This window comes from Dipodomys spectabilis, unplaced genomic scaffold, assembly GCF_019054845.1.
Source record: "Dipodomys spectabilis isolate Male_0828 unplaced genomic scaffold, ASM1905484v1 ptg000257l, whole genome shotgun sequence".
NCBI lineage: Eukaryota > Metazoa > Chordata > Mammalia > Rodentia > Heteromyidae > Dipodomys > Dipodomys spectabilis.
Window position 1 is genome coordinate 1752572 of NW_024870934.1, and position 27157 is coordinate 1779728.

Genomic DNA, 27157 nt, shown 5'->3' on the forward strand with positions numbered 1-27157 from the left:
GGCGCGCGGGGGGGAGGCGGGGAGGGCGCGGGGCCCGGGGCGCGCGGTGGGGAGGCGGGGAGGGCGCGGGGCCCGGGGCGCGCAGGGGGGGAGGGCGCGGGGCCCGGGGCGCGCGGGGGGGAGGCGGGGAGGGCGCGGGGCCCGGGGCGCGCGGGGGGGAGGCGGGGAGGGCGCGGGGCCCGGGGCGCGCAGGGGGGGAGGGCGCGGGGCCCGGGGCGCGCAGGGGGGAGGCGGGGAGGGCGCGGGGCGCGGGGCCCGGGGCGCGCGGGGGGGAGGCGGGGAGGGCGCGGGGCGCCGGGGGCGGGCGGGCGGCCCGGCGCACCACTTCACCTGGCACTGGCGTCGTCTCCTCGGGACGCGCGGCCGGCCGCTCCCGGCGGCCCAACGCCCACCGCGTCCGCAGGCCGGAAGGGAGCCCCGGGCCGCCGGGGTCGGGCCGCCGCCGGTCCCACCCGAGGGCGCCGACGCGCCCCGCACCACAGCCCGCGGCCCGGCGGGAGCGGGGCCCGGCCGACCCCGCCCTGCGAAGCCCGGGCCCGGCCCGCGAGCCTGACGCCCGAGGCCGCGCCCGGCGGCCCGCGGCCGCCATCTTCCCGGCGGGAGCGGCTCCGCGCGGGCTCGGCTCCCACCGCCGGGCTGGGCACCGGCTCCGCCGCGTCCGAGGGCGGCCCGCTCGGCGCCCGCCTCCCCGCCGAGCCCGAGCACTCACCGTGGCCGCCGGGGCCCGCAGCCACTTCGACGCCGCCGCGGGGCCGGATCGGTGCGGCGCGCGACGGGCGGCGGCCACCGAGACGACGAGGCTAGAGCGGCGCCCGGGCGCCGGAGGAGGGCGGCGGGCGCAGGCGCGCGCGCGGGCGGGGCCGCTCTAGGCCGCCGCGTCGCGGACCGAAGCCCCGGGCGTGCCGACCCCTGGAGCCCGGACGTCACTCCCGGGTGCGGGCTCGCGCCGCCTGCAGACCCGGGCCGCCGCCCCCGCCCCGGGCCGCCGAGGCTCGGCCGCGGCTTCCGGTGAACGGCTCCCAGGGCGGCACGCACTTCGGACTGCCTGGGCTGGGAAGGCTCGGCGGTAGAGCGCCGGCCTCGCATGCACGAGGCCCTGGGTTCGAGTCCTCAGCACCACAGAAGCAGAACAGGCCGGGAGTGCGCTGCGGCTCACGTGGAGGGGCTGGGGGACGGCGCCCAGGCCAGAGTTCAGGCCCAGGACCGACCAAACACCACCACCACCAGACTGGCTCCCGCAGGTGAGGTCGGCCTCGGCGGGACCTGCGGGGGAGGCCCCGCACTCCCTTTCACCGCGCCCCCCATCCGAGGGAGGCTTTGTCTGCAAACAGGGGGTAGGCAGGGAGTTTAGCGCCTGGAAGATGGGCGGGAGGAGGTGGAGCTGGACCCCCCTCAGTCCTCCACCTAGCCTCTTTGGCTGAGACTCTTTAAATGAAGCAAAACCCAGAGCAAGTTTTTTCAGCAAGGTGAGTCTTTAGATTTTTAACTTGGGGGTGCAGTTTCAGACCGGGCCTTCAAAAGAAGCACTGGCAGAATAGAAAGGGGAGACCAGGAACTACAAGCTCAAAGCCCAGGGACCGGGAAGGGAGCGGAAGCAGTATGGTCTCCCTCCCACCCTGTTTGGGCACTCCTCCCTGGTTATTTGCTGTCATTCCTCTCCATAGAGAAAAAGACGAAAATGTAGAGGCATTATTAAATTAAACTCTATTAGCCAAGTGATAACTCCTAAAAACCTATTTTAAAAGTAAAACCCAGCCAGGCACCAGTGGCTCACACCTGTATTCTAGCCACTCAGGTGGCTGAGATCTGAAGATCAGTCAGCCGGGACAGAAAAGTCCATGAGAATCTTATCTCTAGTAAACCACTTAGAAAAAGACAGAAGTGGCACTGTAGCTCAAGTGGTAGTGTGCTAGCCTTGAGCACGAAGAGGCTCAGGGGCAGTGCCCAGGCCCTGAGTTGAAGCTCCCAGCCCCACCAAAAAATAATAAATACATAAAACCCAGAAGACAAATTATCTGGACTTAAAATTCCTTTGGATACCATCCATTTAAAACATAAAGAGAAGGGAAAAACAATTATTTCCTAAGTCCTTCAATGCACCACCAAAACCTCGACACGGCTTGAAAGTGCTCCAGGGGCTGGCCGGCCAGCAGGGCAGACGCTTACTAGATGGACACCCCACTCAGAGCCAGAGAAATTCCAAAGCACAAGGCGGGAGTTCCATAATCCACTCTTTTGCTGTGTGTGTCCTGGGGCTTGAACTCAGGTCCTGGGCACTGTCCCTGAGCTTTTTTTGCTCAAGGCTAACACTCTACCACTTTGAGCCATAGCTCTACTTCTGGTTTTCTGCTGATTAATTGGAAATAAGATTAATTGGAAATAAGAATCTCACAAGCCAGGAGCTGGTGGCTCACACCTGTAACCTTAGCTACTCAGGAGGCTGAGATCTGAGGATCACAGTGCAAAGCCAGCCCTGGCAGGAAAGTCTGTGAAACCCTTATCTCCAGTAAACCACCAGAAAACCACAGAGTGCTCGCCTTGAGCTGAAGAGCTGAGGGTCAGCGCCCAGGCCCAGAGTTCAGGCCCATGATTGACCAAAAAAAAAAAAAAAAAGTCTCACAGGCTATCTTGCCTTGACCCTCAGCTGTCAGCCTCCTGAGTAATTAGGATTACAGGCATGAACCACTGGCGCCTGGCTCCATAATCCTTTTTAAGATGGGTATAGTGGCGGTCACAGGCAGAGACGGGAGGATCTAAAATTCCAGGCTACACAGACTGTCTTAGAAAAAAATTAGAACTAAAAAAAGCCCATGCAGAACAGCCTGTGTGAACACTGTTCCTGGATTGGCCCCGCAAAATGCCCAATCCCAAATGAGAACACTAAGGCAGAAGCAGCCAGCAGTGGCCAAAAAGGGACTCACGCCGCCAGCTTTCGATGAACTCACTTGCGACCACAGACCTGCACCAGGACTCCGGAGGAGGGAAAGAACAAATAGTAGGGAAGGCAGGAGGGGTCATGGAAGAGAGGGGCACAGGCAGGGGAGGACTGGAATCCAGCAGACACCTCAGGCTTCTCAGGCCCTCTGCTTGGGTCTCCCAGTTTGGAGGGACCCAGTAGAAACTGCTCACAACCTGGGGACAGCAATAGCAGGGCCAGTGCTCACAGGGCTTGCCACGCTCTTGTGGCTGACCCCTGCAGAAGCACACGCAGCCAGACCCTTACCAGAGCAGGGGATGTTCTTTCCTCTTTCCAGGGCCCAGCAGCTACGGACCTTGGTACTCAAGAGCCATGTTTTTAACACTTAAGGAATGAAACAGGAGGATGAGCAGATCAATTGCAAGACACCCCCAACCATTCATTAGGAACAGACTACAGATTCCCCAGAGCAGCCCAGTCCTCGTACCCAGAATCCCCAAATCTGAAGAGGTCCAAGTCCTCTATGTAAAGTGGTTTGACTTATCTACATAGAACCTATATGCAACATCTAGAGATAAGTCATCTGGATATTTACCCTTACACCTAACGCAATGTAAATGCTAGATGGATACTATGATATATTGTTTAGGGAACAATTTTTAAAAAGGTCAGTTGTGTTCAATACCACTTCAGTTTTCCTGAGAGACAGAGACACAGAGGGAGTGTGGGGGTAGAGGGGAGACAGTGTCTCAGAGTTTCACTATGGTGGAGCTCAGGCTAGCCTTGATTCTCACTCCTCCTGCCTCAGCTCCTAAGGTGAGACACACACCATCATCACATCTGGCTCTCTGAATATTTCAGACCACAACTAGTTAAGTCTACAGATGTAGAACATGTTCTACTGAAAATTTAGACCGACCAGATAGCTCTGTTCATTTTAAACCCAGGATCTGGACATGCTAAGCAAGTTCTCTGTAAGACCAGCTAGCTTTTCAACAGTTAACTATTTGTTAACTCTAGATGAATCTACGTTCTCGGAACAACCCACTCACAATCAAGTTAGCTCTTTCTTCTCCCAGAGGCAAAGCACAGTACAGCACTATTCTTCCACTCCCCTTTAAAGAACACAGCGGGTGAAAATTCTCAGGCAGATCTTTGACAGTAAGTGCAAATACTGCATTCTAATAGCACCATCAGAAAAGGCAGCTTCAGAAAGTACCCATTGAGGTAAGCTGAATGCTGTTTTGACAACTAACCATCACAGTAGCAGTGTGCACTGGGAGGGATAAGGGACTGGAAAGCTGAAAAAGAGCAAGAAAATAAAACAATTCATAGAAAAACATAGGACTCCAACTTAAACTGCTTCAACTTCAAAGAACTTCAGAAAGTCAGCTGTGATATGTAATGAGCATATATGTTTGGGTAATAACTGAAGCAATTTCTTTAGATAAAAGAATAGAAAATATGGGAGAAGAAATGACTCCCATTAATGGTGTACAGACAATTCAAACACACAGTGTTACTAGAGACCTATGCCATCACTAACTTGTCTTATCTAGAAAGCCAAGAAGAGATGGATCTTGATCTCTTTGGCCTTTGTAGGTTATTCAAGACCTACAGAAATATGTGTGCATATGGATACGCATTGTAAGGGTTCTAAGAGCAGACATAACACACCCACACACAGATTTATGACACTCTATGAAGCAAAAAGGAACTGCATATAAAACAGGGAACTGAATCCAGATGTGTTATCAGTTCTATCATTTTCCAGAGACACAATATAAAGTATTTTCATACTTCCTTATAATAAAACCCATTAAATAAAACACATGAATACAGAACCATTTGCTTTTACCTCTGAGAATGTCTCATGCTAACCTGAGATGTCTTTTTCCTGAATTCAGTGAAAAGTAAATCCAACTTTGGAAGGCAATAAAAAAAAAAAAAAAAGGATTTTTTTTTTTATGTCCGGTTGTTGGGCCTGAGCTCTTGGCCTGGGTGCTGTCCCTCAGCTCTTCAGCTCAAGGCTAGCGCTCTACCACTTGAGTCACAGCGCCACTTCCGGCTTTTTTCTTTTTGCTTATGTGGTGCTGAGGAATCGAACCCAGGGCCTCAGGCATGCAAGGCAAGCCCTCTACCACTGAGCCACCTTCCCAGCCCCCCCCCCCAATCATTTCTTAAATATGTTTTTACCTCCAGTTTTTAAAGGAACATATGAAGAAAGAAAAAAAAGAAAGCCTTTCACAGATTTTGACAGAAAAGCAATTTAAGAGTAAGAAACTCCCCATGTAGAAAACTGAAACTAGATCATTGTCCCTTGTCCGGTACTAAAATCAATTCAGAGTTCTATTTCTTAATATAACTGCTCAAACTCTCAAACCACCATGGGAAAACACTGGAAGAGGCGTGGGCAGCCATGTCCTGAATAGGACTCCAGCCTCAGCAAGTAAGAGCAGAACTGGCAAATGGGACTTCATGAAACTAAAAACCTTGTGCACAGCTAAGGAAACCTTCCATGGCATCAAGACACAGCCTACAGAATGTGAGAAAATCTTTGCTAGCTATATATTTGAAAAGGCATTAATGACCAGAACATACAGGGAGTTCAAAATACCTGACCTCATGTGATGGTCAATTAAGGTGCAGACACATTGAAAATACTTTAGGAAATTACTTCCGGTTAAGCATTAATGTATATATAAAACAGATCAATTTTGTGTTTATACTTGGTTCAACCCAGGATACTCATTATGTATACATATACATACATACATATATATTTTTTTTTTCTGTGTGTGTGTGTGTGGGGGCGCGCACCCGTGCCAGTCCTGGGGCTGTTCTTGAGCTTATTGCTCAAGGCTAGCACTCTACCACTTGAGCCACAGTGCCACTTTTGGCTTTTTCTTCTTATGAAACCCAGGGCTTATGCATGCTAGACAAGCATTCTACCTCTAAGCCACACTCCCAGCCCCTGTATATGCAATATTAAAAAAAAAAAAAAAATCTGAAATACTGCTGGTCCCAAGTACTCTGGAAAAGGGATACTCACCCGTACTATTTAACTTAATTCCTGTTCTGATCTAGCTCAAAAATAAGACGTTAAAAATGCAAGGGAGTGGGGTTGAGAGCATCAGTGCTCACACATTTCCAAAGGAACATCAAAAAAGGTACTTTAGCTTTATTCTGAATTTCAATAAATCAATATGCAGGAATTGCCCTTCCTATATCTTCAAACTAAATCAATAGCTTATAAAATTTAGAAACTGATGTGTAGTAGAGTTCTGGTGGCTCACACCTGTAATCCTAGTGACTCAGGAGGCTGAGATCTGAGGATCCCGGTTCAAAGCCAGCCTGGATAGGAAGGTCCTTGAGCCTCTTATCTCCAATAAACCACTCAGAAAACTGGAAGTGGGGGGCTGGGATGGTGTCTCAGTGGAGTGCTTGCCTTGCATGTATGAATCCCTGAGTTCAATTCCTCAGCATCACATAAGCAGAAAAAGCCGGATGTGGCTCTGTGGCTCAAGTGGTAGAGCACTAGCCCTGACCTCAAGAGTGGAGGGACAGCACCCAGGCCCAGAGTTCAAGCCCCACAACCGATCAAAAGAAAGAAACGTGTCTACAGAAGAGTCCGGTTGTACTAATTTGCCTATGAGGGCGAAGGGCCAATGGTTTAGAGAAAAACTCAGACCATGAGCCATTCAGTTGGAAGCAGGTGACTCATGCTTGTAATCACAGCTACTTAGAGCAGAAGATCTGAAGATCAAGGTTTGAAGGGAAGGAGGGGGGAGGAAAGAGGAGAGGAGGAGAGAAGTGGAGGGGATAAGCTCTTAAGGAGTGAATTTGGGGCAGGGGTATAGTAGTCAAGTGCCTGCCTAGCAAGTGCAGGGGCAGGGGACAGGGGCAAAGGGAAAGCTTTCTTTCTTTTTCTTTGTTAAGGATGGCTAGGTACTGGTGGCTCACACCTGTAATCCTAGCTACTCAGGAGGCTGAGCTGTGAGGATCAAGGTTCAAAGCCAGCCCAGGCAAGAAAGTCTGTGAGATTCTTATCTACAATTAACCACTAGGAAACGGGAAGTGGTGGTGTGGCTCAAAGTGGTAGAGTGCTGGTCTTGAGCAAAAGAGCTCGACAGATCCTAGGCCCAAAGCTCAAGCCACATGACCAACAAAGGAAAAACAAAACAAAACACATGTCTCATCTCTACCCAGGGCTTTCCACGCTTCTTCCCTCCCAGACATTTGATTACAACAGTTGTGCTCATGCATTTAAAAAAAAATCCTGGGCTGGGAAGGTGGCTCAGTAGTAGAGCGCTTGCCTTGCATGCCTGAGGCCCTGGGTTCGATTCCTTAGCACCACATAAGCAAAATGAAAAAAGCCGGAGGTGGCACTGTGGCTCAAGAAGTAGAGCGCTAGCCTTGAGCTGAAGAGCTGAGGGACAGCGCCCAGGTGCAGAGTTCAGGCCCCATGACCGGACCCCTCCCCCCCCAAAAATCCTTAAAATGTATACAAATACAGCCATATACATGTGTACGTGAATAGGTTTAATTAAAAAATTTTAAATAAGTGAACTTCCAATCCATAAGTAGTGTGTCATGAAATCCTGACCAGCTACTAAACACACAAAGCTGTGCTAAGTGGGTGAACCAAGCAACTGCTACCCCAATGGTGTGTTTGGACACCCTACTGGTCTGTAGGATGGCTTTGCTTTCCCATTTGTTTCCAACAACAAAATGCTGGATCCAGTTCATATCCCAACTTCAGAAGAAGTCAAAAGTTTAAAAAGAAATCAGAAAAGACAAATATTAACCTAACAGAACTTATAACCAGTGCCTAAGTGTGAGGGAAAGGCAACCAGATCAAACAATCCACACTGAAGACTCTGTGGAGTCTTGGTGTGTAACTCACACATAGTATCAGAGTACATGCAGCAGTACCTAGTGGTGCATACCTGTAATCCCAACCACTAGGGAGATGGAGGCAAGAGGAACTGGAGCTTGAGGCCAGCCTCCAAATTAACAAGACCTCAAAAACAAAACAAAAACAAATGCCAAGGGCTGGGAAGGTGGCTCAGAGGTAGAGTGCTTGCCTGGCATGCATGAAGCCCTGGGTTCGATTCCTCAGTACCACATAAACAGAAAATGCCAGAAGTGGTGTGTGGCTCAAGTGGTAGAGCGCTAGCTTTGAGCCAAAGAATCTCAGGACAATACCCAGGCCCTGAGCTCAAGACCTAGGATTGGCAAACAAAACAAAACAAAAAACGAAGGCAAAACCACTTTGAATTCAATCCCCAATCATTCACACACGCACGTGCAAGTGAATAAAGGAGTTCTTAATCCTCGTAACATATTTGCTAAAAAAAAGCTAAGTTTCTGAAGATTTGGATGGAGGTGTTCACTAACCTGGTGTGCTAATGATCTGAGCAACAACACATGTCTTTTGGCCACTTTTCATGTCTGCTGCCTGTCCTTCCTTCACGTCTGACCACCATAATCAAGCATTTCTCATTCCCACCATGTCACTCAAATGTCTTCCAATCACCCGCAACTTAAATGTCAGTTTAAACTGGGTGCCGGTGGCTCATGCCTGTCATCCTAGCTACTAAGGAGGCTGAAAGCTGAGGATCACAGTTCAAAGTCAGCCCAGGCAGGAAAGTTCATGTGAGGCTCTTATCTCCAATAAAACCGCCAGAAAACTGCAAGCGGCGAGTGGTAGAGCGCTCATCTTGAACTGAAGAGTTCAGAGACAGCACCAGGCCCAGAGTTCAAGTCCCGCAACCGACCAAAAACAAAACAAATCAAATGGCAGTCTAGTGACTGTCCTCTGCTCCTTTCTGCTACTGTAGACAAAGCTAATCACAGCTTCTGGAAACTCTGTGCCTGAGCTCTTTGGCCTTTCCCGCTGCCTCCACAGGACCACTCTTCTTTAGTGACACGCTGCAGTTCTCTATTCATCATTGTCTCTCTGAATTCATCAACTCTCAGTCTCACCACTTAACTTCCCTAGATATCTGGGTGCACCCTTCAGGCACCTTACATTCAACCTGGCCCACACACATTCATCGCCTCTCCCCACACACCTCTGCGGCTGAGGCTAGCACCCAGTGCCTAGAGCTCACTAGGTAAGCGCTCTATCGTGGAGCTACAACCCCAGCCTTCCACCTTCTTCATAAAGACCTCAGCAGGTGCCGCCCCTTGGCTGGCCAGGATACACATCTCATCACTGTGGACTACTCTTCCTTAGTCCCAAAACCTGTCCATCAACAGGGCTGCCCATTACCTTCCTAAGGGAAGTTCTTGTTTCCACTTCCGCCACTGCTGGTTTTGGCTCAGGTCCTTAGTGCCGTTCACTCATTTACTCCTTGAGCTACTTACATACTATTACCAGATATGTCCTACCCTGGTGAACCTTACACTTTTTTTGGGGGGGGGGGGGTTGGGATCGCCACATCGGATCAGACATCGGAGACATGGATGGAATGCTAAGAGCTGTGAAGGGTCCAGCTTTGTTTTGGGAAGATTTCCCAAGGAAGCCCCAGCTCTGCTGCTCAACAGAGGGAAGCATTTTACATAGTGGGCTCAGTTAGGCTCCGTTAGTCAGAGACAAGAGTGGTCAGTGTAATGGGGGGGGAGGAGGAGGGAGAGTGAGCACTGGAGCTTGAACTCAGGGCCTGAACTCTGTCCCTTAGATTTTTTGCTCAAGGCTAGTACTCTACCACTTGACCTACAGCTCTACTGCTGGCCTTTTGGTGGTTAATTGAAGCGTCTCATCGACTTTCCTGCCGGGGATAGCTATGAACTGAGATCCTCAGATCTAAGCCTCTTGAGTAGCTAGGATTGATTATAGGGGTGAGCCACGGGGGCTCGGGATGGCTGGAGTAGAGAGCGGGAAGGCTGGGATTTTTGGCCGCACTCACTTTAGGTAAGCCACCACCGAGTGCTTGAAAGGTATGAAAACAAGAGACAGGGAGGTTTGGAGAAGCCACTCCATCTGCTGTGGCTTTCGGAGGTGAGCAGGCAGGGCTTCTGGGAGGGACACACGGCGCAATCCACCGAAGATGGTCTCGGGTTGAGCGCCAGGGCTTCCAGGCAGGCTGGGGGAGGCCCCGGGCCCCGGCATTGGCTGGCTGCTGGGGGCAGGGCCCACCGAGGGCACCGCTGGAGCCTTCTTTGGCCCCCGGGCTGTGGGCCTCCAGCTGACCCCCGGGCGCCGCCGCTACTGCAAACTCTAGAGTGGACGTCTGACCACTCGGCGTCGGCGTTTTAAGCCGATGCGGATCAGAACTTGGGGCGTGCAGACTCGGCGCGTCCTTGTGGGAACCGTCTGCTGGCTCGCCATCACCCAGTCTAGTGGCCGGAGCGGGCGTACTTTCGGGGCGGTAGGTCCGCCGCGCTTTCCAGCGACCCAGGTCACGCCACACCGCACGCCACCCGCCAAACACTGCGCCTCTTAAAGCTACCCCGGCCCCTGAGGTGCTTCTGCCCCGGAACTCCGCGAACCCCGGAGCCCGCCCGGCGCGGCGCGGCGCCCAGGCCCCGCCCCGGCTCCCCGCGGCGCCCGCGGCGGGTCTTCCCGGGCCTCCGGGCGGGGACACGCTCGGCCTCGTCCTTGGGGTTAACCCGGGGAGCCGGCTTCCACCCGCACGAGCGGAGCTGCGGCGCCGCGGCCCGGCGGCCGCCCGGAGCCGGAGCCGGAGCCCGCAGGCCGCCGGCCGCAGCGCCCCTTCGGCGCTCGGGCCCTCCGGCCTGCCCACCGCCCCGGCCTCCCGGCCCCACACAAACGACGGGACAGGCGCTGGGACCTTAGCTCCGGGCTCAGTCTACAGGTGGCCGTCCCGGCGCCTGAACCCCGCACCTGGACGCGTCCGCAGCAGCCATCGTCCTCCGATGCGACCGCTACCTTTTGACTCTGGCGCCAATCCGTAGAGCCGGGGAGCCGCGGCGGGGTAGCGCGCAGGAGCGGAAGTTGCGTCTAACTTCCGCAGCCGCGCGTCCCGCCCCCTCGTGGGGGCGCCCCATTGGCTGCGGGCCCACGGTCTCGCGAGAGGCGTCTGAGGCCGGCCGCCGGCGTCCGTCCCGCTCCGGCTCCCGCCCCGCCCCGCCTCCGCCGCGGCCTCGGCGCTCGCCCCGGCTCCCGCGCCGCCGCCCCGCCGCCGCCGCCCTCCCCCGTCCCGGGAGCGGCCGCCCCCGCCGCCGCCTCGGCCGTGTCGCGCGGGAGGCGGGACTCGCACGGTAAGATGGCCGCGGCGGGCCTGGTGGAGGGCCGAGCGTCTCCTCGGGGCTGGGCGGACGGGCCGGGCCGGGAGTCGGGGCCCGAGGCCGGGGCGGCCGCCCTCAGCGCTGCACCGCCGCCGGTGCCCCGGCCGCCGGGCCGGGGATGGCCGCCGCGCTGCGGGCCGGCAGCGCCCCGCCGGCCAGGCCGGGGTCGCCGCGCGGACAGCCGCCGCGGGCCGGGGAGCGGGGAGCGGGGGGTCGGGGAGCGGGGAGCGGGGGGTCGGGGAGCGGGGGTCGGGGAGCGGGGGGTCGGGGCCGGGGGTCGGGGAGCGGGGGGTCGGGGCCGGGGGTCGGGGAGCGGGGGGTCGGGGAGCGGGGGGCCGGGGCCGGGGGTCGGGGAGCGGGGGGTCGGGGAGCGGGGGGTCGGGGAGCGGGGGGTCGGGGCCGGGGGGTCGGGGAGCGGGGGGTCGGGGAGCGGGGGGCCGGGGCCGGGGGTCGGGGAGCGGGGGGTCGGGGAGCGGGGGGTCGGGGAGCGGGGGGTCGGGGCCGGGGGTCGGGGAGCGGGGGGTCGGGGAGCGGGGGGCCGGGGGTCGGGGAGCGGGGGGTCGGGGCCGGGGGTCGGGGAGCGGGGGGTCGGGGAGCGGGGGCCGGGGCCCGGGGGTCGGGGAGCGGGGGGTCGGGGAGCCGGGGCCGGGGGTCGGGGAGCGGGGGTCGGGGAGCGGGGGTCGGGGAGCGGGGGGTCGGGGTCCGGGGCCGGGGATCGAGGGGTCGGGGAGCGGGGGTCCGGGGCCGGGGAGCCGGGGCCGGGGGTCGGGGAGCCGGGGGGCCGGGGAGCGGGGGGGTCGGGGTCCGGGGCCGGGGGTCGGGGAGCGGGGGGCCGGGGAGCGGGGGCCGGGGAGCCGGGGCCGGGGGGTCGGGGCCGGGGAGCCGGGGCCGGGGAGCCGGGGCCGGGGGGTCGGGGCCGGGGAGCCGGGGAGCCGGGGGGCCGGGGAGCCGGGGGGCCGGGGAGCGGGGGTCGGGGAGCGGGGGGCCGGGGGTCGGGGAGCGGGGGCCGGGGAGCGGGGGCCGGAGAGCCGGGGCCGGGGGGTCGGGGCTGGGGAGCCGGGGCCGGGGGGTCGGGGCCGGGGAGCCGGGGGGCCGGGGAGCCGGGGGGGCCGGGGAGCCGGGGGGTCGGGGAGCGGGGGCCGGGGAGCGGGGGTCGGGGAGCGGGGGGTCGGGGAGCCGGGGCCGGGGGTCGGGGAGCGGGGGTCGGGGAGCGGGGGTCCGGGGCCAGGGGTCGGGGAGCCGGGGGGTCGGGGAGCGGGGGGTCGGGGTCCGGGGCCGGGGGTCGGGGAGCGGGGGGCCGGGGAGCGGGGGCCGGGGAGCCGGGGCCGGGGAGCCGGGGTCGGGGAGCCGGGGAGCCGGGGGGTCGGGGCCGGGGGGCCGGGGAGCCGGGGGGCCGGGGCCGGGGGGCCGGGGAGCCGGGGCCGGGGGGTCGGGGTCGGGGAGCCGGGGCCGGGGGGTCGGGGCCGGGGAGCCGGGGAGCCGGGGGGTCGGGGCCGGGGAGCCGGGGGGCTGGGGAGCCGGGGTCGGGGCCGGGGAGCCGGGGTCGGGGCCGGGGAGCCGGGGGGTCGGGGCCGGGGAGCCGGAGCCGGGGGGCCGGGGAGCCGGGGTCGGGGAGCCGGGGGGCCGGGGAGCCGGGGCCGGGGAGCCGGGGCCGGGGGGCAGGGGGCCGGGGGGCCGGGGAGCCGGGGCCGGGGGGCAGGGGGCCGGGGCCGGGGAGCCGGGGGGGGTCGGGGCCGGGGGGTCGGGGAGCCGGGGTCGGGGAGCCGGGGGGCCGGGGAGCCGGGGTCGGGGAGCCGGGGCCGGGGGGCAGGGGGCCGGGGCCGGGGGGCCGGGGCCGCTGCGGGAGCCTGGTCGGGGGAGGGCGGCTGCCGAAGAGCTGTCCGCCGCGCCGCCGGCCCCTGCAGGTCCGCCTTACCGCCCAGGGCCGGGCTCGCTCCCCGCGAACGGGCCCGGACCCCGACCGGCCTGCGGCCCCTCCCTAGGTGGTCTTGGTCGCGCGTGCACCTTACGGACGACATGGGTTAGGTGTGTCAGTGTACACACGATATGTTATGCGTGTCAGTGTACACATATGATATGTTATGCATGTCTATGTACACACGATATGTTAGGTGTGTCAGTGTACACATACGATATGTTATGCATGTATGTGTACACACGATGTTAGGTGTGTCACTGTACACATACGATATGTTAGGTGTGTCTGTGTACACACACATACGATATGTGTTATGCGTGTCTGTACACACGATATGTGTTAGGTGTGTTTTCATAATTAGCGTGTGTGAGCCCAGGATCTGTCATCTAGATGCCGGTCTGGTAGCCACACAGGCCGCCCTGCTGCTCAAACCTGTTCCTCCTCCCAGCCCTCCTCCTGTTTGTGGCCTTACACTTCAAACCTCTGGTCTATGATTGTCCTCCAGTTTCTTCTACTTATTTTTGGTCAGCTTCCTTTTTCTAAATTAGCAAATATTAGTTGTACAAAAGGGGTTTCATTGTGATCATGCATGCGTGTTTACAGTATATTCTGAGCACATGCACCTCTCCCAGTTTCACCAGGTCTCCTTGTTCTCATGCATATAGAGTATTTTGACCCTATCCATCCTCATTTGCCGGGCTTCACTTCCTGCCTTGCATTTGTCTCACAAGTTCAGTCCAGCAAGCAGCTGCCCTTGGCTCTCAGGCCAAAGCTTCCTGACCCAGGCTGGTTTCTGATGCTCTGTCTTCTCTGACTGGAGTGTCTCCTGTTAACCGTGCTGCTCAGCTCTCTTCACACATTCATCCATTGTGAGCCCAGAAACCAGAGCCACTTTTTAACTAAATTACCTAATACTCTCCTGTCTGCAAAGTGGTATCAGTGACAAAGTATGAAAACACAGTATGCAATGTTACCTCACCACTCACCTTAAGAGACTAGTTGGTGCTCCCAAAACTGGCACAGCTGCCCTGTGGCTCTGCCCTACACTCTCCTTCACAGGTTCCACCACCTGAGTGCTAGCTTTCATGCTTGCACTTAAATATGCAAAACAAAGCCAGGTGCTGGTGGCTTATGCCTGTGTTCTAGCTACCCAGGTGGCTGAGAGCTGAGGATTACAGTTCAAAGCCATCCAGGGCAAGAAAGTCCATGAGACTCATCTCCAATTAATCACCAGAAAACAGGAAATGGAGATGTGGCTCAAAGTGGTAGACCAGTAGCTTTGAGCAAAAGAGCTCAGGGACAGTGCCCAGGCCCTGAGTTCAAGCCCCACAACTGACCAAAAAAAGCAAAGAAAAAAATCCCCAAATAAAAAGGCCACATATTGCTAGAGCACATGTAGTTTATATTGCCTTTTTTTTTCCAAAAAATTCATGTCACTCTTGTGACTCTAACTTGGTTTTTCATTTGTTGATTTTTTTGGTTGCCATTAACATAGTTTCATGACAATTTTCTATGTGATTGTCTGTGGCTTCATTTAACTGCTTAAGTTTTGTGTGTAATACATGACTATAGCCCTTCTCAAATCCAGGCATCTCTGAAACCAAAAGTAGTTTTCAACCTATTTGGTGGCAAAATCTGACTTGATAAAGTTTAATGGCCTTCCTTGCACTTAATGTGAATACACACGGTTCATTGAAGAAACAACCTGGCTGTGGGGTGCTTCTCAGAATGCTGTGTAAGGTATCATAAACTAGAAGTAAGCTGTACCATGTCGTCTGTGCTAATCTGTGATGTTCTAAATTCCAGAATGCACCTGCCTGAGGGTTTTTGGACATGGGTTATACCCCAGTTCCTTTGTACATGGTCCTGTTGGATGAACATTGGTTGGGTAGATTTCACATTTGTCATTTTGAACAGTGCTTCTGTGAACAGTTGTCTTTGATGTATGATGTTTTTCTGTATGATTTAGATATAGCAGGAATAGATTTGCCAGTTGTAAGGGACACCATTGGCAGTTTTATAAGGAATGTGCAATTATTTACACCATTATTGGTCTGTTGACACTAGAGTAAAAATTTTCAAGAGAACTCCATGCTTTGGTTAACTCTTGGCCTTGTCACTTTCAATTTTTTCTCAGACTATTGGTATGAGATTGTAGTCTACTGTGTGTGTGTGTGTGTGTGTGTGTGTGTGTGCGTGTGCGCGTGTGCGCCTGCGAACACACATCAGTATTGGGGCTTGAACTCAGGGCCTGGATGCTTGAGCTTTTTTGCTCAAGGCTACTGTTCTACCACTTGAACCACAACTCCACTTCCAGCAGCCTATTTAGGCTGGCATTGAACCACAATCCTCAGATCTCAGTCTCCTGAGTAGCCAGGATTACAGGCATGAGCTCTGGCGCCCAGCATTGTAGTCTCCTTTTTAGTACATATATTATAGCACATAATTTTTTAGTGTCTTAACTCTGCAGTGGCTGTCCTTTGTACTTTGTGGGAAATCTAACCAAATCCCTCAACTCTTAAGGCCTTTATGGATCTGATGACAAGACCTCTTAATTCTGAGAGAGTTGTTGCATTCATGCTAGTTGTTTCTAAATGTATCATTCATTTTTCTTGCTGTTTCCCAAACATTCATTTGGGTCTTACACTGTTATCAAGATTGAATGTATCTCCTGTCAGGGTGCTGGTGGCTCACACCTATAAACCTAGCTACTCAGGAGACTGAGACCTGAGAATCTCAGTTCAAAGCCTACCCAGACTGGAGAGTCCATGAGACTAATTAACCACCAAAAAGCCAAATTGGAACTAGGGCTCAAAGTGGTAGAACTCTAGCCATGAGCACACACAAAAAAAATCTCAGGGCCCTGAGTTCAAGCCCCACAACCAACCAATAAAAAAAGGGGGGGGGTGTGTCTTACTGTTCTTTACTCCTTAATACGTTGCTTTGTATTTTCTGAAATAATCACAATGGGCATAGACTTTACCTATTATTCAAGTATTTTTTCCTGTAGAAATAAATCAGAATGAGTTATGCAGAAAAACCCGATGAAATAACGAAAGATGAATGGATGGAAAAGCTCAATAACTTACATGTTCAACGCGCAGACATGAATCGTCTCATCATGAACTACCTGGTCACAGGTAATGACTGGCTCTGAGAACATGACCAGTTGAATATAGTTCTCCCTTTTTGTTCAAGTAAAGTTTGAGCCACGAAGCTCAATGGTAAAGTTATGTTGTATTCAGACATTATAAAACCACAGTGAGCCAGGCACATCACAGGTGTGTGAGCCACACCTGTAATCCTAGTTACTTAGGAGGTTGAGATATGATGGCTGAGATATCATGGTTCAAAGCCAGCCTGGGCAGAAAAGTCTGTGAGACTCTTATCTCCAGTAAACCACCAGAAAACCAGAAGTGGCGCTGTGGTAGATGTTAGCCTTGAGCTGAAGAGCTGAAGCGCCCCAGCCCAGAGTTCAAGCCCCACAACCAACAACAAAAGAGCTAGGGTATAGACTGAGGGAAAGTATTTGTATCTAGAATATTATATATTATAATATTACTAGTGTTGAATGGCCATCTGTAAAAATTGCGTTATATGGAGATAGGATCATTATTCTAGGCCTGGACCTAAGGGGGGAAAAACCTGTTTTTTTGGCCTTTAATGGGTTTTGTTGTTTTGTCTTGGTAGTACTAGGAATAGAATCCAGTGCTTTGTGCCTGCTGTGTAAGCACTCTACAATATTTTCTGACTTGGAGAGGATATTTTTGAGTCTGAGGCTAACCGGGGCTGTTAGCCAGACTCTTGTCTCAAAAAACAAATGTTTGTTTTAAAAACATTCTGAAGTAGATTTAAATTGATGTCCTTGGCCATCTGGTGAAGTGTACTGGCCTGTTTCTAGAAGTCCTGTTCCCAACTTAAAAGAGCAAAGGGAGATGGGGGGGCGTGTACACTTGGCTCCTCCTGTTGGGAAGAAGACCCCGGCTAGCTGGGGAGAGGACATCCCTAGTGAAACAGAGTGAGAAGTTGTCTTCCTGTTCATCTGTAGTGCCCCTCCCTCCCAAATTAATCTCTCCTAACATTTCTTAGAAAGTTGACAAGATCTAGGCCTATGGTTTGCTTTCATGTTGGAGAGAATTGCAGGCTCTTGCTAAGAGAGGGAGCCAGTGTGGAAGTTCAGCAGTCCCACGGAGGCACCGCACTGCCTGCCTCACCTGGAGCCAACATCCTGACCTAATCCCAGCCTTTAAGGCGCCAGCCACACAGTGGGTGCTCCAGTACTCAGTCTAAGCTCTGGGCTGGTAGGTTTGGGCTTTGGAAATGGGGCAAAAGGAATGAACTATTGTCCTGTCATTTCTGTGTTTCTAGAGCTTAACCTATAAATACTAAGAATTATTTAGTTGAGTTTTTTTGTGTGCTTGTAAAGATAGAAAGCAGATGGGCGCTGGTGGCTCACCCTGTCATCCTAGCTACTCAGGAGGCTGAGCTCTGAGGATCACGGTTCAAAGCCAGCCGGGGCAAGGAAAGTCTATGGGACTTTTTTGTTTTGTTTTCTGTTTTTGTTGTTGATCGTGGGGCTTGAGCTCTAGGCCTGGGCGCTGTCTCTCTGCTCTTCAGCTCTAGGCTAGCACTTTACCACTTGAGCTGTAGCGCCACTTCCAGCTTTTTCCTGCTTATGTGGTGTTGAGGAATCAAACCCAGGGCCTCATGCATGCAAGGCAAGCACTCTACCACTTGAGCCACCTTCCCAGCTCCTCTGTGAGACTCTTATCTCCAATTAAGCACTAGAAAACTGGAAGTGGTGCTGTGGCTCAAGTGGTAAAGCACTTGCCTTGAGCTGAAGAGTTCAGGAACAACACCCAGGCCCAGAGTTCAAGCCCTACAACCAACAAAAATACATACATCATATATACATACATACATACATAGAGAAAGCCTTTGATAATCCCTGCTGTGTTTCCTAGTGGTGAAGATGGCTTTCTTTTCAGAGGGTTTCAAGGAAGCAGCAGAGAAGTTTCGAATGGAATCTGGGATTGAACCAAGTGTGGATTTAGAAACCCTTGATGAACGAATTAAGATTCGGGAGATGATTCTGAAGGGTCAGATTCAGGAGGCCATCGCCCTGATCAACAGCCTTCACCCAGAGCTCTTGGACACAAACCGGTATCTTTATTTTCATCTTCAGGTGCGTTGTAGGGTGCCCAGCAAGCTCAGATTGCTTAGGATGACTCAAATAAGTGGGCTGTTTCTCTGACTTAATTGATAAAATGTTGGTTTGGTTTATATGGAAATGAGGTTTGAATTAGCTGCTATTTTGTGTATTTCAGAAGCTATATTTTGCTTTTAAGATGAAAATTTAATAACTCAAGTGCTACAAGATAGTATCTCCTTTGATTCCTTTGATCTCTCTGTCTCTGTGATACAGGGGATCGAACCCCAGGCTTTGCATGCTTGCTCTTAATATCAAGCAAGAATTCTACTACTAAGCTGTATTCCTAGACCCATTACTTTTGTTGTTCTTCTAGGTGTATACCAGCCAACCAGTCAGTCTTTATCATTAACCATGACAAGTGTTACTTGCCAAGAGTGTGTTGGCTAAACTTGCCTGTCTTTTCCAATAACCAGCAACAGCATCTGATTGAGCTGATCCGCCAGCGTGAGACTGAAGCAGCGCTGGAGTTCGCCCAGACGCAGCTGGCAGAGCAGGGTGAGGAAAGCAGAGAGTGCCTCACAGAGATGGAGCGCACGCTGGCCCTGCTGGCCTTTGATAGCCCTGAGGAGTCGCCCTTTGGAGACCTCCTTCACATGATGCAGAGGCAAAAGGTAGGGGCTAATGACGTGTGTGCCACATCCGTGGTGTGGGAAGAGACAGATGACCCTGGACTTACGGACTCCAGTTTAAAGTTTGACTTTCTTCTTCTTTCTTTCTTTCTTTCTTTCTTTCTTTCTTTCTTTCTTTCCTTCTTTCTTTCTTTCTTTCTTTCTTTCTTTCCTTCTTTCTTCTTTCTTTCTTTCTTTCTTTCTTTCTTTCTTTCTTTCTTTCTTTCTTTCTTTCTTTCTTTCTTTCTTTCTTTCTTTTCTCAGCATCTTGTGTTGCTAGGAGTGCAAGCATAAATCACCCATGCCCAGCCTAAGATACGATTTTTCAATTGCTGCAATACATTTTTGTACATGTATTTAAAAAAAATAGCTGTTTAGTTTAAAATCTTCATTTAGAAGATTTAATGTCTGGGCTTATTCGTGACAGTTTTTATTAGTTGGTGTGTAATATATATGAGCCATACTCTATTTGTCACTATATATGTGAACTTTCCTATTTTTGTGTGCCAATACTAGGGCTTAAATTCAGGACCTGGGTGCTGTCCCTTAGTTTTTTTTGCCTAAGACTAGTGTGCTACCACTTGAGCCACAAATCCACTTCTAGCTTTTTTAGTGGTTAATTGGAAATAAGAGTCTCAGACTTTCCTGCTTAGGCTGGCCCAAACCCCTTTGCAAGCTTTTCTTAGCTTTCTTCCTGTTTTTATTTAGAAACTCTTTTGTGTCTTAGAAACAGTGTCCTAAATTTTTAATTTAAAATCCATACTTCCAAAGCTGGGTGCCAGTGGCTCATGCCACTGTATCCTAGCTACTCAGGAGACTGAGGTCCCTATTCAAAGCCAGCCGAGGCAGACAAATCCAAGGCACTCTTATCTCCAGTTAACTAGCAAGAAGCCAGAAGTGAATGTATGGCTCAAGCAGTACAGTGCTAGCCTTGAGTGGAACAGAGTTCAAGCCTCAGTACTGCCACACAATAAAAGAAAAATACATTTCTTCAACTTGGCTCTTCTAATCGCCGCCTCCCCTCCTCCTGGAGCTCTGTCCTCCCAACACTACATTTGGAAGCCCACCGGTCCTCGGAAGTCGCTGAGATGTTCCCATCTGGTTTGTTTGGGGGAAGCTCACATTGCCCACTGCACTGCTCCTTATTCTCGTGGCTCCTGCAGTGCTGCGTTCAGGGCTCCCCAGGAGGATGGGAGGGCCCGGCCAGACTGGAAGCTGCTGTGAGCAAGAACTGTTGATTGTCTTCAGAGTGGTTAGTGACAGACGTCAGTGCGCATTTAAGGGAGCAGCAGGCTTTCTCATGTAAAAAGGGCATCCAAGTACACACACTGCAACTTACTGAGACAGTTTGCTGGTAGGTGACCTGTATGGTTGTCTTTATGAGATGTATTTGTTTTCCAGGTATGGAGCGAAGTGAACCAAGCTGTTCTAGATTATGAAAACCGTGAGTCCACACCTAAGCTGGCAAAATTACTGAAACTGCTGCTTTGGGCTCAGAATGAGTTGGACCAGAAGAAAGTAAAATATCCCAAAATGACAGACCTCAGCAAAGGTGTGATTGAGGAACCCAAGTAGAGCCTGTGCATGGACCCCAGCAGTCTCCGGCACCGGATCCGCCTCCTGGGGCCACACCTGACAGATGCTCACTGCAGTAGAGAACCTCTCTCCCCTTGTGCTTCATTTTGTTTTTGACCCAGCATCTTTTAGAAGGGGGAAGCAGCCCTTTTAAATGCTGGCAAAACCGACGGCGAAGGACACTGGCTCTTTGGAAGTGTGATGCCGTCGGTGCACTGACACACCCTGAGGAGTTCCACACGCTGCCCTTACTGTTGTAGTGTGCCTGGTGTTTCTGGTGTTTCTACTCACTTACTATGGAATGCTGCACTGTTCGGGAACATCAGTTAGACTTAAGGCCTCCCACCCAAAGCATATGAAAAGCACTGATCATTTTGCTTTCTATTAGCTTGTAGACAGACTGTTTTCTTAAATTTCTCTAAGACATGTCAAGCATTTATCTTGAAGTTTTCCTTACCCTCTTTTTTTTTGTGTCCTCCCCCCCCCCCCCCTTTTTTTCCTATAGGAAAGAATATAAATTTGTAAATCCTAATTCAAAGACAACTTGTGTGTGCAGGTATTGAGTTGGTTTGTTCGTGCCTTTTGGTTTTGGATTGTATGGCTTTGGGGGCAATGTGTGTATGAGGGGCAGGCTGTGTGGTTTTGTTTTTTAAATACATATTTTGGTGCTGTCTGTGATGAGAATATTCATAGCAGACCAGTGGGCCATCTCTTACAGGTAATTTTATTGAAAATAAAGGTTTCTCTTTGATTCTAAGAACGTCCTGTGAACAGTTCTCATCATCTCAAGCAGCCTTTGTTTTCGGTGGGCTTTCCTGTGCTGACCAGTGATTTCAGCTGCAGGGTGACTTAGGCCAGTCTGCGTGCGAGGGGGCGCTCTGCATGGCCGCAGAGCAACCCCGGGTGCTGGGGGACGGACTGAGGCAGTCTCGCGCAAGGCCTGTTCAGCCTTTCTGCCCTGCACGTGAGCTTGGCAGGGGCAGTTTCCCATCTCTCTTGTTGTCGGCGATGCTGCAGATGTCCTGCTCTTTTCTGTTGTTACTTGCCGGGTGGGAGGAAAGCAGTCCTGAGGTGTGGCTTGGCAGCAGGTCACTGCCTGAGCGATGGGCATGTGCACACAAAGGTCAGGGCGTCAGGGCGGAGGTGTGTGTGGAGACCAGGCTGGAGCAGGGCCCTCCAGTGAGTCTGGTGGGGCCGTGAACAGTGCAGATGCCATCCTCCGTGGGAGCACCCACCCGCCTCCCTGCTTTGGCCTGCCTCCCGGACAGGAATGAGGCGTTCTGGCATGGCATTAGCAGCTGACCTGGGTGACCGCTTGCCTTGTTGGGTAGCTGACTAGCTAGGTCACAGTGGAGTTTGACTGTTCACTAGCTAATACCTGAACTGCTTAGTTGACAGCTAATTGGCTTCCTGTCACGCTCCTTCCTCGTGTCTGCTTTCTGTGTCGAGGCACTACTGGGGTTAGAACTCAGGGCCTTGTGCTAGCTAGGCAAGGGCTTGAGCCATGCCTCCAGCCTTGATGCTTTTTGGTGCCGGTATTGAGGCTTGGACTCAGGACTTGGGCGCTGTTCCTTAGCTTTATTGTTCAAGGCTGCACTCTGCTACTTGAGCCACAGCTCCACTTGCAGCTTTTTGGTGGTTAAATTGGAGATTACAGGCTTTCCTGCCTGGACTGGTTTTGAACTGCGAACCTCAGATCTCAGACTCCTGAGTAGCCAGAATTAGAGGTGAGCCAGAGACATTCAGCTGTCCATTCATGCTTTTGTCATCTTTTGAATAATATTTCATGTGTGTGCCATGCCAGCCTGCCCTCAGTCCTCCTGTTTACCCTTTCTACATAGCTAGGGTGATAGACACATGTCACACTCAGTTTTGTATTGGTTATGGGGGCGGGGGTGGGGGGGGGCTGGGGGTGTCTCGCTTTTTGCCTGGTTTGGTCTCGGTCCATGATCAAGTCTCTGCTCCCCAGGGACTAGGATTCCAGGTGAGTCACTGGACCCAGTGTGTTCCCGCCATCTTGCTCCTTCAGCCTCTTACCTGCTCTTCTCCCACAGGACTTATTTCCGCGCCCCTTGGCGCCCAGTGAGGCATCCTCAGCTCTGGCTTTAGTCAGGAGGCGCCTTGGCAGTGTTCACGCTTACCTAGAGTTAGTAAGAGATGCAAAGATGTCACGGGCATCAGGTAGCCACTCCGGCCCTCAGAGTGACGCTTCGCTACCCTTGCCATCCACAAGGATGGCGTTGGTAGTCACCCCTTACCTCTGGGCAGAGTAGGTTTCTGCAGCCATCTTCAGCTGTGGTCTTTTTTTTCGGGGTGGGGGGTGTCTTTCCTTCCTTAGATTTGAAGATAAAACTAAGATAGGCAATAAGGGAGTTTTACTCTTCAAGTAGTTAATAATTTACATGTAGCAGAAGTTGGGAAGAGTTAAAGATAAACTACAATTTTTTGAAAAGCACCAGATAATGCATATTATCTTATTAGTGTATATAAGATTATTTGCATAGGTACTAGTGTATAATCCATTTGACATGTTCTCACCACTAAAGGTGTGAGAGACAGTACCGGGAAGTCCTGTCTACAAGGATTATCCACAGACAGACGGGATATGAATGGGGCTCCTACGCATGCAGTGTTAAGTGGTTATACGACAGTGTTGCGATTTCATTTACAATTCAATCAGTGGAGCTAACTCAGCCAATTGCTGCGATCCATAAAGATCAGCAAGACTGCAGGTTTCAGATCCTGGTCTCTTCCCGTGATCCGCTGGCGGACGAGACATGGGTCCCCTTCTGGAGGTGCTCTGCGTGTTCTTCCCGTGCTGTCTTCACTGGGGCCAGCAAACCAAGTTAGTAAGCTTCCCGGGGGTGGCGGGCTTCAGCACGACTTCCTACTTTGCCTCCTTTGGGTCTCACTCTGGTGATTATTGAAATGTGGTTGTATTGTACAGATTAGCTTTTTCTTTTTTCATTTTTATGCCTTCTGGTGGAAAGTGCCTTGAAATAAATGAAACTTGAGAATATTCTGTACTCTGTTTCATATCATGAAATTGTATGAGGAATAAACCCCCAGTTTGGAACTTTGTGAAGCATGAGGATTATAAGGGGACCTGATTTGTTTGCCACTTGAATTAAGATTTGTAGGTTCTAGCAAAGGCAGGTGTTGACTGGGACTAATGTTTGAGACCAAAGTCTGTGTTGGTACGTAGCTGAACGCCAGTGACCCCGTGTGCACAGAAATAGCAACGGGTGTCATTGCTGTAGGGGAATGGAGACGGTCTTTGTAAGGCAATGTGATGTCTTTATTGTCTTTCTTCTTCCTGTGTGCTGGTAGTTTGGAGAGTGAAAGAGCCAGTGTTCCAGAAGGATCTTTACACATTTGATGACGCACCACACTGGCATCCCGGAGATAAGGAAGCAGGCGTCCCTAGTTTTAGTGTGAACAGAAGACCAAATTGAGAGCATCTGCGGTGTTCTGCAGATGTGTCCCTGCCATTGTAGATGAGGAATGGTGTGCGTGGGAACTGCTGTGTGGGTGCTGGCTCTGGCCACAGCCTTCACTCCCTGCCACCTGGGTGACCCCAGAGTGTGCACCGTTTCTTACCACGAGTATATTTGGTTCAGAAACATGTATTGCTTTGTCAGATGTATAAGTTGTATTGTTAGCAGTAGTCATATAAATTCCTGTATAAATTCATAGCCTACTAGAGTACTGTTGTACACATTTGACTCTGTAATTCTTTATTCTGGGGAGAGATTTGTGCTTCCTGACCCTCATCTATCTTTTGAGAAATGCAGAATAGGTTGCTTTTGCCTGTTCTTAATTTGATAGTAAAAGTTTTCACATTTTCCCAGAATGGTCATCTGAAAGTTCATTTTCTTTTCATAAAGATAAGTTGACAAGAACAAGGAAATACTATGCAAACATGTTTCTGTTTAATTGGAAGGATAGAAACTTGCGTTTCACTTAACTACACTTGGTTTTGATCAGCTTCCATTCCAACAGTACTTGATCTTTTAACGGGAAAATTTCAACTATATCATAAAAATAGAAGCAAGTCAGACACCAGTGGTTCATATCTGTTCTGAGATCAGAGGATCATGGCTCAAAGCCAGCCCAAGCAAGGAAGTTGTGAATTCTTACCTCCAATTAGTAACCAAAAAATTAAATTTAAAAAATTTTTTTAAATGCTGGAAGTGGTGCTGAGGCTCAAGTGGTAGAATGCCAGCCTTGAGCAGCAAAGCTCAGAACAGTGCTCAGGCTCTGGCTTTAAGCCCCAGTACTGGCATACATAATAAAAAGAAACAACAAAACAAAACGAACACCTTTTTTAAGGAATAGAGGCGATGCTGTCCCACACTGACAGCTCGGCACTTCTGGGCTCCTGGCTGCGAAAGAGGCAAGCTCCCCATGCTGGTGGCTCCTGTGATTTTGGCCCTTGTGGCTTCTGTTGACACCTCTCCAGGCTGAGAGAGCAGCATGGAGAAGAATATGCCAGAGGCCCTGAGCAGTGCGCACTGCTGTGACGTCCTGTGCTTGCATTTTCGGTGTGAGAGGGCAGCCTTTCCAGCACCATTCCTATGTGGCAGTGACACTGTGGTGGTCTTGATGGCGGAGGCCCTGCAGCTCAGGTTTGCCTCACAGTCACACAACAGTACTTGTCACGAGGTGCTTGAGGCCAGGTGCTGCTTGTGCCACGTGTGACTGCCTGTATCCTGAGAGTAAATGTTCACATTAGCAACCAGGGAGCCATGTCGGCCACCAGTGGCTCACACCTGTGATCCCAGCTACTCAGGAGGCTGAGAGCTGAGGATCACGGTTCAAAGCCAGCCCAGGCAGGAAAGTCCAGAGACTCTTATCTCCAGTGAACCACCAGAAAACAAAGTGGCACTGTGGCTCAAGTGGTAAGAGTGCTAGCCTTGAGCTGAAGAGCTGAGGGACAGTACCCAGGCCCAAGTTCAAGCCCTACAGCTAACCAATAAAAAGAAAAAACCGTAAGACCCCAGGGAGCAAGGTTGGGTGCTGGTGGCTCACATCTGTGATCCTAGCTATTCAAGAGGCTGAGATGTGAGGATTGCGGTTTGAAGCCAGCCGAGGCAGGAAAGTCTATGTGACATACCTCCAGTTAGCCACCAGAAAACCAGAAGTGATGCTGTGGCTGGCTCAAAGTGTTAGAGCACTATCCTTGAGCAAAAGAGCTCAGGAACAGCACCCAGGCCGCAAATTCAAGCCCCACAACCAACAACAACAGAACCAGGGAGCTGGGCACAGGTGGCTCATGCCTGTAATCCTAGCTTCTCAGGAGGCTGAGATCTGAAGATTGTGGCTCAAAGCCAGTCCAGACAGCAAAGTCCGTGGATTTTTCTCCAATAAACCACCAGAAAACCCCAAGTGGCGCTGTGGCTCAAGTGGTAGAGCACTCGCCTTGAGCTAAAGAGCTGAGGGACAGCGCCCCCAGCCCAGAGTTAGGGCCCCACAACTGGGGGGAAAAATTAAACAGGGAGCAGTGCCCAGCAAATGTCTGCATGGCTCTGACCTCTCTTGGAACTTGGGTTGACAGGCTGCTCACCCCTGGGGATCAGGCTTCTGACATTGGTGATCTGGTCCAGCTGGCTTTTGTGGGTCAGGCGAGCTTACCTGTTAGCCAAGATTGAAAGGTGGGGGGAGCCAGAGGCATTAGAAAACCCTGCAAACACCCCAGCCTTAAGACCGAGTGGGATGGAGCGCAGCCTTCTGCCCACAGGCAGGCGTTCTACCCCTGAGCCAGGGCCTCTGCCCTCCGTTCTTCTGGCTTGCCTTTGCCCAGGTTATCTCAGGGGCAGTCCCGGCTCTCTGCTGCCACGCGGCTCCGCTTGCATCTATGCACCCCCACACCCCAGCTGGGGTTCTTGACCACTGGTGAGGTTTGGCTGCAAGTGCTGTGAAGAATCCTGAGTGGAATCATGAGACATCTGCCCTCAGCACAGGGCTCCTGTCTGGCTGCTGCTGAGTCTGACTCAGCCCCTTTCCCCTTATGCACATAGTCAGCATGCAGCTCAGAAAGTGTATGGAAATCATATTCAGTGCTCCTGTCTGGCTGCTGCTGAGTCTGACTCAGCCCCTTTCCCCTTATGCACATAGTCAGCATGCAGCTCAGAAAGTGTATGGAAATCATATTCAGTGCTGAATTTTTTCCCCCTGATTGTGGGGCTTGAACTCAGGGCCTGAGCGCTGTCCCTGAGCTCTTATGCTGAAGGCTAGCACTTTACCACTTGGAGGCCACAGCACCACTTCCAGTTTTCTGGTGGTTAATTTTAGCTAAGATCTCATGGACTTTCTTGCCCTGGCTGGCTTTGAACCATGATCCTTAGATCTCAGCCTCCTGAGTAGCTAGGATGACAGGCATGAGCCACCGGCACCTGGCTCTCCATTTCTTTTAAGAAATAATCTGTTTACATAGCCTGGAACTTCCTGGCTCTGCCAACCCACACCTTCAGATTTTATTTGTATAGTTGTTTGTCAAAAACAGTGGAGAAAAATGTCACTTTTTCAGTCCCATTTATTTGGACTTGTCATCTTAGACTCAGGCAGGGTTAAGGAACATGGGTGGTGTCAGTGCCAGCCTCCATGAAGTGCTGAAGCCCAGGTCCTTGCTTCTCTCACCCCACACAGTCCCGGGGCTTCTTCCGTCACCT

The 27157-nt window shown here is 52.5% G+C and overlaps 2 protein-coding genes across 7 annotated transcripts in view; one reads left to right on the forward strand and one right to left on the reverse strand.

Annotated features, from left to right (window-relative positions):
• Nucleotides 1-10828, reverse strand: part of Dido1 (death inducer-obliterator 1) — a 56086-nt gene extending 45258 nt beyond the window's left edge. For 2 of the 6 annotated variants that reach the window (XM_042699518.1, XM_042699515.1), the window contains exon 1: nt 10717-10818. The gene's annotated coding sequence lies outside the window, so the exon portion shown is untranslated. Of the gene's footprint in view, nt 1-709; nt 786-10716 lie in introns of those variants that run through there. The other 4 variants (XM_042699517.1, XM_042699520.1, XM_042699516.1 and 1 more) reach the window with 4 other exon arrangements.
• Nucleotides 10829-11066: 238 nt separating this feature from the next.
• Nucleotides 11067-21246, forward strand: Gid8 (GID complex subunit 8 homolog). The gene is made up of 5 exons (XM_042699545.1): nt 11067-11146; nt 16102-16231; nt 18080-18276; nt 18717-18914; nt 20313-21246. The coding sequence occupies exons 2-5, from the start codon at nt 16114-16116 to the stop codon at nt 20484-20486; spliced, it is 687 nt and encodes a 228-aa protein (XP_042555479.1). The 5' UTR covers nt 11067-11146; nt 16102-16113; the 3' UTR covers nt 20487-21246.
• Nucleotides 21247-27157: the final 5911 nt, after the last annotated feature.

Bases quoted from the DNA above. Each gene is read 5' to 3' on its own strand.
- Gid8 (XM_042699545.1), top strand. From the start codon at position 16,114: ATGAGTTATGCAGAAAAACCCGATGAAATAACGAAAGATGAATGGATG. The intron at 18,277-18,716 runs GTGCGTTGTAGG...TCCAATAACCAG, and splicing joins ATCTTTATTTTCATCTTCAG to CAACAGCATCTGATTGAGCT. The intron at 18,915-20,312 runs GTAGGGGCTAAT...TTTGTTTTCCAG, and splicing joins ACATGATGCAGAGGCAAAAG to GTATGGAGCGAAGTGAACCA.